Below are 10,384 nucleotides of genomic sequence, written 5' to 3' on the forward strand. Positions count from 1 at the left end.
CTAAGAATAATCTTTATGTCCTGGGAATCTACCTGGCCATGAGACAAGGAATCTAGAAGTGTCATAGTCTTTCTACTCCATTTAACTTTTGTTCAAGTGTCTCCTGTAACTTTTAAAGCCAAATGAGTCCTCTCTCTAGCTTCCCCAAACCAGATTTCTGCTAACTGCCCAGGGGAAGAATAATAGAGTCTGTTTACTATGTAAATCTGTAATTCTTTAGTTAAACACTACAGTATCCTCTTGTAGTTACTTTCCTTGTCTAAAGAAGATGAAGCAAAATGTTTGCAAAGCAATTCTAGTTCATACATTTCATTGATAATTCCAGTTTAGATTCACTCTTTAATAATACAGTACATGGAACCATGAAGGTGTTTATTCTAGCATTACATAAAATACCGTATTTCAAACTTCTAAGATGCATAGTGAATTAATATTGTGAAATCTGAAAGTTTCTTATAATTCTGTTGGCCTGGCACTGACATAGTGACCACTGCGTGTGCAGCGTGAATCACGTTGTCATTCCTGGTAACATGACTAGATAACTCTCAATGCTTCCTTAAGAATACAAGTTCTGGCTATTGTCGGAGAATCTTCCATCTACACGATCTGGTAAGACCAGAAGTACCAACATCAATGATTACAGAAAGATGTCAGTCTCTTAAACAATCCTACAGAAAAGAGTTCGCCTCCTTTAAAGAAATGCTGCATCTCTGAATATTTTGATGTCATTGAGGCCGATACTGGGTGCTGAGACCCAACATCAATACTCTGAACCAAAAAGTGATTTGGAAGGCTTGCACTTTAAATGTGAAGAAATCTTAGGATTATTTTGAACAATCTGATCAGGCTGTTTTCCTTTTTTATGTAGGCACAGCAGTAAAATATGATTAAAATCTATGACTAAAGAAGCTTAAGGCAGAACTTTCAATAAAAATAAGATTAAAAATCTATCCAATGATATGTATCTTATCATAGTGTGACTGGTACAGAAAACAATGGTGTGTCCCAATCTATAGCATCTTCGACTTAATGAAATTCCAAAGCAAATAATTGGAAACAATCTAAATGTCTGACAATAGAAGAATACTTAAATAAATTAAATAAATAATGGAATATTATAATTACAAATCACATTTTCCAATCGTTTTTATTTTGGTGACAGCTTTATTGAGATATAATCCACATGCCATAAAATTCACCCATGTGAAGTGTATGATCCAATGGTTTTTTGTATATTCATAGAGTTGTGCAACTATCACTATAATCAACTTTAGAAGATTTTCATCACTTCCAAAAGAAATCCCGTACACTTCAGCTATCATCCTTTAATCCCATTTTCCCCAGCCCTAAAGCAACCACTAATCTACTTTCTGTCTCTATAAATTTGTATATTCTAGACATTTCATATAAATAGAATTATAGAATATGTAGTTTTTTGTGACTGGACCCTTTTACTTAGCATAATACTTTCAAGGCTCATCCATGTTGTAGCATGTTTCAGAGTAGTTCATTCCTTTTTATGACTGAATAATATTCCATTGTACGGCTATACCACATCTTGTCTATTCATCAGTTGATAGGCATTTGGGTTAATTACATCTTTGACTATTATGAATAAAGCTGCTGTGAATGTTCATGTACAAGTTTGTGTGAGGACATATGTCTTCAGTTCTCTTGCATATATACCTAGAAGCAGAGTTGTTGGAATATATGTTAATTCTATGTTTAAGTTTATGAGGATCTACTAGACTATTTTCCAAAGTGGCTGCACCTTTTTACATTCCTATCAGCATTGTATGAGGATTCTGGTTTCTCCACATCCTTGCTAACATTTGTTATTATCTGACTTTGATTATGGCCATTCTACTGGATGTATGGTAGTGTCTCACTATAGTTTCCCATCCAAGTACTAACCAGGCCCGACCCTGCTTAGCTTCCGAGAGCAGGTGAGATCGGGCGTGTTCAGGGTGGTATGGCCGTAGACTATCTCACTGTAGTTTCGATTTGCATTTCCCTAGTGGCTAATGATGATGAGCACCTTTTTATGTGCTTATAGGCCATCTGCATATCTTCTTTGAAGAAAAGTCTATTCGGATCCTTTGTCCATTTTTAATTGGTTTATCTTTTTATTATTGAGATGTAAGAATTCTTTATATAATCTAGATGCAAATCCTTTGTTAAGTATATGATTTGTAAATATTTTTTCCCATTCTTTGGGTTGTCTTTCACTTTTCTGATAGTGTCCTTTGAAGCACAAGTTTTAAAAATTTTTATTAGCCAAATTTATCTATTTTTTTCTTTTGTAGTCTATGTTTTGGTGTCATATACAAGAATCTATTGCCAAATCCAAGGTGACAAAGATTTTATCCTATGTTTTCTTCTAAGAGTTTAATAGTTTTAGCTCTTAACATTCAAGTTTTTGATCCATTTTGAGTTAATTTTTGTATATGAGGAATGTAAGGAATACATACATTTTGTATATGAGGAATGTATACATTTTTGTATGTGAAGAAAGTGTCCAAGTTCACTCTTCCCCTTGTGGCTATGCAGTTGTCCCAGCCCCATTTGTTGAAAAGTCAATTCTTTCCACATTTCACCCTTGATGTTGAAACCGTTGTCTTCGTGCTCTTATTGAAAATAAATTCACTATAGACACATGGTTTGTTTCTGGACTCTAGTCCTATTTCATTGATCTATAGGTCTATCATTTTGCCAATACCACACTGTCTTGATGACTGTTGCTTTGCAGTAAGTTTTGAAATTGGGAAGTGTGAATCCTCCACCTTAATTCTTCTTTTTCAAGATTGTTTTGACTATTCTGGATCCCTTGAATTTCCATATTAATTTTAGGATTAAATTATCAATTTCTGCACACAATGGCAGCTTGGATTTTGAGAAAGTTTGCATTAAATCTGTGGATGAACTTTGGGGAGCACCGCTATCATAACAATATTAAATCTTCCTATCTATGAACAGGGGATGTCTTTCCTTTTATCCAATCATTTTTTTAAGGGGGAAAGAAGCATTTTTTCAAATTTATTTGTGAGAGAGATGGAGAGAGCACGAGCAGGGGTCGGGGGCAGAGGGAGAGAGAGAAAATCTCAGGCAGATTCTCCGCTGATCAGGGAACCCGAAGCAGGGCTCGATCCCAGGACCCTGGGATCATGACCTGAGCCAAAGGCAGACGCTTAACTGACTGAGCCACCCAGGCGCCCCTAGCCAGTCATTTTTAATATACTAGAGGAATGAGATGATGTAGCTATGTCCCCAGGAAAACAGAAATGATATTCCTTGGTTATGGGATAATTGGTAATTTTTATTTTTAAACATTTCTGCATTTTCCAATTTTTCAACAAGAATATCTTTTATATAACCAGAAAGAAGTTATTCTTTTAATATTTTATTTATTTATTTATTTACTTGACAGAGAGAGAGTACAGCAGGGGGAGTAGGGGGACAGCAGAGGGAGAGGGAGGGGAGCCCAATGCAGGGCTCAATCCCAGGACCCTGGGATCATCATGACCTGAGCCAAAGGTGGGCACTTAGCCGACGGAGTCACCCAGGCACCCAGGTCATGATCCCAGGTCCCAGGATTGAGCCCCATATCAGGCTCCCTACTCAGCGGGGAGACTGCTTCTCCCTCTGTCCCTTACCCCTCTCTCACTCTCTCTCTCAAAGAAATATTTTTTTTTAAAAAAAGGAAAATATTCGGGGCGTCTGGGTGGCTCAGTTGGTTAAGCGACTGCCTTCGGCTCAGGTCATGATCCTGAAGTCCCAGGATCGAGTCCTGCATCGGGCTCCCTGCTCGGCAGGGAGTCTGCTTCTCCCTCTGACCCTCCTCCCTCTCATGCTCTCTGTCTCTCATTCTCTCTCTCTCTCAAATAAATAAAAAATCTTAAAAAAAAAAAAAGGAAAATATTCTTTAATAAAATACACTCACATTTAAAGTACTTTATAAACATGGAATATGCTTGGAAATGAAAATGGTTGAAAGATTTTTCAAAATACCTGAACATACCAGTGTTTATACTCGGCCATTTCTTCATCAGAATTTACTGATTGAATACTTTAAGGCCAATACTGTGCTAGATCCTAAATGTACTGTTTTTTGTCTATTTGCTTGGTTTTTTTTGTTTTTAAGTAGGCTCCACACCCAGCATGCACTCTGAGATCAAGCCCCGAGCTGAAATCAAGAGTCAGATGCTTAACCCACTGAGCCACCCAAGCGCCCCTGAGTGTACTATTTTAACAAAATAAACATGATTCCTACGCTCATGAAGCTACATTTAGTGGGAGACTGACAATAAACAGGCAAACAAAGTAGAAAATAGAAGTGCAATTACAAATTGTAAAGAGTACTATGGCAGAAAGCCCCTGGTACTATGACAGCGAATAATGGTGGGGAAGAGCTAACTCACTTTGATATAGTGGTCAGGGAAGCTCTCTCTAAGGTACCAATGTTTGCCCTGAGGCTTGGCTACTTGATATAAAGGCAAATGTTGGTTTTTGGTATCTGTCAAATATTCAAGTTTCTTAAACTTAATGTTTAAACTTAAGTTTAAACTTAATGCTCAGTTTCTTAAACTGAAAGGTAAAAATAGGAAGCTTTAAAATTCCAAAGGGAAATTAATTTCAAGACATAGAGTAACCCCACCACCTCCTATACCATGGTAAATGGGGTCCAAAAAATTCAATACTATAAAATGTGGGGTTAAGTGATCATAAAGTTAATGAAATGCACCAGAAGAGCCTGCTGTGGTCCCACTATACAGTCCCAACTCTACTCCGTCCAAGCCGCAGTTTGGCTCCACCTAAGAGTAGTTGTCTGTTCCAGTTTAACTATCCATGGGGATGATTCTGGGGCCTGGGGGAAGGTTGGGAGTTCCTGGACCGAGGCAGCAATTCTAGAAATCTCCAGTGAGCTGGTGCCTTTTTTGTCAGCCTGCTGGGGAAGTGTGGGCCAAGAGAATACTGAAGATTCGAAGCCCTACCCTTTCTCTCCGTCTTTCTGAGGTTGTGTGCCCTGACATGTCCCCTCCTGGTCTCAGTCTATCTTCCACTAGCCTCCCTCCAAACATGAGATCTCCAGCCCACTCCTGTTTGAGAATAAGAGTTAAGCAAAGGACCAAAGCCAAAATAACTGAATGAGGATTACCATGGAAGTTTTATTATAGGTTTGGTTGCTACTTGCCTCCTCAATATCCATTCCCTGCTCTTAGTAACAGAACTTAGATTTTGTTTAGGAGGCAATGTGACTAATCGAATTACATGCTTCCTTGAACTCTACTGCAAGAACACTACTGCATGGTAAGGTGATGGAGTTTAACCAATAAGATTTCAATTAAGGGATTTGGGAAAGCTCGACTTTAATGATATGGGCACTATTCATTTCAGCTTCCTTTTATACCTTCCTCCTTGGAACCTGGACATGAGGCTGGAAATAGAGTGATCGCTTTAAGACTAGGAGATAACCATGAGGATGAATGTTTTATATGAAGAATAGTGATGCAGAAAGATGGAAGGAAGCTGGGCATTGATACCATTGTGGAATAGCGGTCCCAGCCTGAATGAACCACCTCCAGACCTCTAGGTGAGAAAGTCCATCTTTGACTGTCCCGTTAGTTTTCCATTATATATAGCCAACTGAAATCCTAACAGATACAGTGGTATACCGTGAGCATAAACTTAACACCTTTTAAAGAATCCAAGATTTTTAAGGTTTTAGTGTAGAAAGTCCAACTCTCATGATTATAAAAGAGAAAATTCACAGCACTCCACTCCTTATCACCCACTGTAGAGTGGTCAGGAAAGGTCATTAAACAAAAGTAGCACAAAGTAGCAGCTCCAGAGAGGGAGACATTTAATGCCGCTTATCTTCATTAACCTCATTTCCCAAGCCGTATCAAATAAACATATATTCCAGGTAAAACTGTGCTTGCTCTGTAAACATACTTCTAGAGACATTCCTCGGTTCCTCCTTGCAAGGAGATTGCCATCCCTGAACTCCTCCTAAATGCAAATTTTTCACAGCATAAAATGACTTCTGAAGCAACTCTGCCCACAGGTAAAGTTATGGCTTAGGGTGCATTATTGCACATACCACCTTTCAGCTTTCACGCAGATGTATTAAAGTGATATGGCTCAAGGAATGATAGTTTTTTCTACTTTTGCCTTAGCAGGCTTCTACTCTAATCTGAAATCTCCTGTTTACTAACACACCCTTACACACAATGCCTCATCCTCCAAAACAAAGTCCTCAGATTATGCCTACAGAATTCATTATTCTTCAGGGCAGATACAGCCAGCATTCAAAATAATATGAACATTTGTACAGAAAGTGTATTTCAGATAAAGCAACATATTAATAAGCCAAATCAAAGGAAGGAAAGGAGAGAATTCTGCTAGTTTTCTGTATGTACCCTTGCGCATGTGAAATTAAATTCTTTGTGCATCCTAATGTGAAGAATGTAGAGTGTTTTTATTATCACAAATAAGATAATGGGCATTCAAGTAGGAAATTCAAGTAGGCTATTCAAGCAGAAAAAAAATCTAAACTATATGATGAAATTTTTCATCACAGAACCCAAAAAGGGAAGACTTCCAGATGAAAATCCATATGGAGTCAACTAGAATTACATTTTTTTTTCATTTCAGAATAGAATTACTCCATAAAGTTTTCTGATATCTTTCTAATGTTTCCCAATGAAACTCTAGAAAAGTAATAAAATTCAGTCAAGAGTCATCATAACTGAATTGAGTCCCAAATAATTTATTTTTTTAATTGTCAAAATCTTACATGTCAAATTACCTGTTTTAGAGATCTTTTTAAAAAAATTGGGGGGGGATTCCCTACTTTTTTTACTCTAAGTAGGCAAGGACAATCAGCAGGAGGCAGCCTGGGATTTTCAGAGATCTTTACTATCATCAAGACAAAGGCTAAAAACTAACATGTAATATACAATTTAGGTGGCCTTCCTAGAAGGCAATTCAAATTTCAGCGTGGAAGGTCTTCGGTGCCCTGTGTCAACTCTTCAAAGAAGCATACCATAAAACATTACGAGTGCCTTCTTCACCATCTGTGTGTGATAAGTGATTAAAATGTGGGCAGAAGTAATTATTTTGCCAAGCCCTGTGGCTTGAAGCCACAACACAGCCCCCACAGGGAATCTAGAAGCAAACACACTGAGGGTTATAAGTGGTCTCGCAGAAGCGCCCTCACACCCCACTGGAGACTCACCTGGTTAGCTTGCCCAGCGGAGGTAGGGAGTCGGGTCTATATATTCCAGACTCACCTCTAAACCCCCAGTTTGTGCCTGCGTGCTTGGTTTCCCTCAGGCTAACAGGTTTAAATCAGTACTGGGTGGCAAGCTATGTCATTCTGTGGGTTCCGCAGTTTGGAACATAGGGGCTCCGCAGCACCCGAAAGTTCTTCGCAGCCTGTTTTCATGCCCAAACTCTGTCACTGAGAGAGCATCCCTATCCTGGTCCAGTCGCGGGGCTGTCCATTGAGCAGCCGGACGGATCGCTGCCCGGTGCGATAGCATCCCACCCAGGAGCCGTAGGCTGCAGGGCAGCCCCTCCTACCTGGGACAAGTGGCCAGAACCCGTTTCAGCAGAGGCATGAACGCTCCAAGACCCGGGGAGGACTCGCATCCTAAAGAGATGTCTCCCAACGCCCAGACAAAGACAACGCTGGGAAAAGTTGGACCAACTAGCACCACCAGAAGGCGAGCGGCTCAGCCCCTCGGCCTTGGTGGCCGAGCCGGCGACGCGTTCTCAGAGTCGCAGCCAACTTTTCCCGTGAGCTTCTGAGCAACTTGCTGGAAGTTGGGGCGAGGGGGCAGAGGAGGGGTCAAGGGCAGCGCGGAGAGGGTGGTTGTGCCCCAGCCGGTTTCGCGTACCTCCCCAGTACCTGCTAATGTATCCGTCCCCGTCGCCGTCGCACGTCTGGAAGAGGCGCCGCATCCGCTCCTCCTCGCCAGTGCTGGACGTGTCGCTGCTGCTGCTGCCGCCGCCGCCGCCGCCGCTGCTGCCACAGCCGCTGGCGCTCCCCGCCGCCGCCGCAGCCGCCATCATGCGCCGGCTGCCTGCTCCGGGGGAGGAGGACGCGCGACCGCGGGAGAAATCCGCGAGGCGCAAAAGCGGCTCGCAGCCCCGAACCCGCCTGACAACGGAGCATGCCCAGTGGCCGCCGGGGCGCTCCGGGCGCGGGATTCCAGCTCTCCGGGTTTTGCCCGGGCTGGGAAGATGGGCTCTCTGCAATCGCTGGAGTAGGCACCTTAGTGGAGAGGGAGGAGGGGAAGGTGGATCGTGGAGTTGGGGAGCCAAAGATGCCGAGGGGACGCCAGGGGACGCGAAGGGTGGCAGAGTACACAGGAGGTCCCCTGGAAGGGTGTCAGCTCCGCGTATCCGACCACTACGCGGACCCCTGACACTTGGGGACTCAGGCAGAGGCGAGTGTGCTCCCGGCAGAACTCCTCCAACTGCCAGGAGTCGTGGATTTCTTTTCAGGAGAAAGATAAACACTCCCGTTTTGCAAACTCAAAGCGATACTCCTGGTCTCAGTCTGCAAGACTGCGCTGGATTCTGTACCCATAACCCACAAATGAGACCCGGAATGGCGGGGGATTTGTGCATTTTTAACACCTGTCAAGAAATCTGAACCTCCTTAGCTCCGACTGGTCTTCCACACTATACTGTAAACAATCTGCTCTCCGGTGTGGCATTGTGCACGTTTGATCCATTTCTGGAAACGGCTCCTGACCTGACGTCACTACTATTTGACCCAACAGTTTTAATAACATCAAGAGCGAACATAATAGATGGTCTCATTTCACTGCAGACCTGAAAGATGTCTCTATTATTATCAACCCTATGTTTTAGGAGGTAGGTAACTACTTCATAGGGTATCTTGGCAATAAGATAGTATATAATGCACTTAGGCCAATGTCTTGATACCTACTAAGTACTCAGTAAATGTTAGCTCTCATTATCCCCAATTTACAGATAAGAAAACCAAGGCCCCCAGACCTGCTTAAAATTCCAGGCTCAGTAAGTGTCAGGACAGAGGCAAGCCCAGGCAGGCAGTCTCACTCCAAAGCAGGAGCTCTTAAACACAACAGTATCCTTCCACCACAGCAGAAAGGGAACCACAATGAACCAATTTGTGGTTTAGGGAATGACTCATTATTCTGTCCCAGACTTTCTGTCAGAGGTCTGAAAATTCCTGTGGTAGTTTTAAAAACACATCTGCAGATTCTTTGGTGCCCCTCTCATCAAGAGACAGAGTCTGTTTGCCTCCCCCTTGAACCTGAGGGGGCCTTTATGAATATTCTCTTAAATTCTGAGGCCAGGCTAGAAAAGACACTATAGATTCCATTTGGCTCTCTCGCTTGGGACAAGGACCTTGGAAGCCCTGAACTACCTTGAAAGAAATTTGTCCACGCTAAGCTGCCATGCTGGAGAGACCAAGTAAAGACAGAAAGAGATGCCCAAGGAACCTCAGCTATTCAAGCCTTCCCAGCCCAGGTGCCAGACCCCAGTGAATGAGAGAACCTTCAGATGATTCTAGACCCTGAACAAAAATTGTCCAACTGAGCCCAGACAACCCCCAGAGATACAATGGCAATAATAAAAGGATTGTTGTGGTTTTAAACCACTAAGTTTTGAGGTCATTTGTCATGCAGCAATAAAACCAGAAGACGTCCATATGTCTTGAAACTATGCCAGGTCAGAAGGAAGCTGTTTTTGCTCTCTTCTCTCCCCTCTCTGCCCCATCCACCCCTTCCTACTTCAGTTCTTTTTAAATCTGTAAGTTCCCAGGACTTCAGGGCACTTATGATTCATACAATGAATAGGATGTCATCTTAGAAATATTCTGTCAAGGGACGCTTGGGTGGCTCAGTTGGTTAAGCGGCTGCCTTCAGCTCAGGTCATGATCCCAGGGTCCTGGGATCGAGCCCCATGTCCAGCTCCCTGTTTAGTGGAGAGCCTGCTTCTCCCACTCCCTCTGCCTGCCTCTCTGCCTACTTGTGCTCTCTATCTCTCTGTAAATAAATAAAATCTTAAAAAAAGAAGAAGAAAAATTCTGTCAATATATCCAATAGTATTTGCTTAAAAGATGCTACTGTCAACACAAATATTCTTGCCTACAATAGAACAAGGACCAATGTTGAAGCTTCTAAAAAGTATTTAGAATCTTTATTTTTCTAATTTTTCATAGAATAAAACTTTTATTACTGTCTGACAGTATAGCCAGACAGGAGTTGTTACCCTTAAATCCTCCCAGACCTAAATTGATGGTTTGGGTGTAAAAAAGAAAAGAAAAGAAAAGAAAAGGAAGGGAAGGGAAAGGGAAAGGGAAGGGGAAGGGGAAGGGGAAGGG

General features: G+C 42.1%; 1 protein-coding gene across 1 annotated transcript in view; it reads right to left on the minus strand.

The window, feature by feature from the left end:
* The window catches only part of MCC (MCC regulator of WNT signaling pathway), a 398,823-nt gene extending 390,747 nt beyond the window's left edge, over window positions 1-8,076 (minus strand). Inside the window, exon 1 of the mRNA XM_044917088.1 lies at window positions 7,913-8,076. Coding sequence (XP_044773023.1) covers window positions 7,913-8,076 — 164 coding nt within the window. The remainder of the gene's footprint in view (window positions 1-7,912) is intronic.
* Between the last annotated feature and the right edge of the window lie 2,308 nt (window positions 8,077-10,384).

Source organism: Neomonachus schauinslandi, chromosome 7, assembly GCF_002201575.2.
Source record: "Neomonachus schauinslandi chromosome 7, ASM220157v2, whole genome shotgun sequence".
Taxonomy (NCBI): Eukaryota; Metazoa; Chordata; class Mammalia; order Carnivora; family Phocidae; genus Neomonachus; species Neomonachus schauinslandi.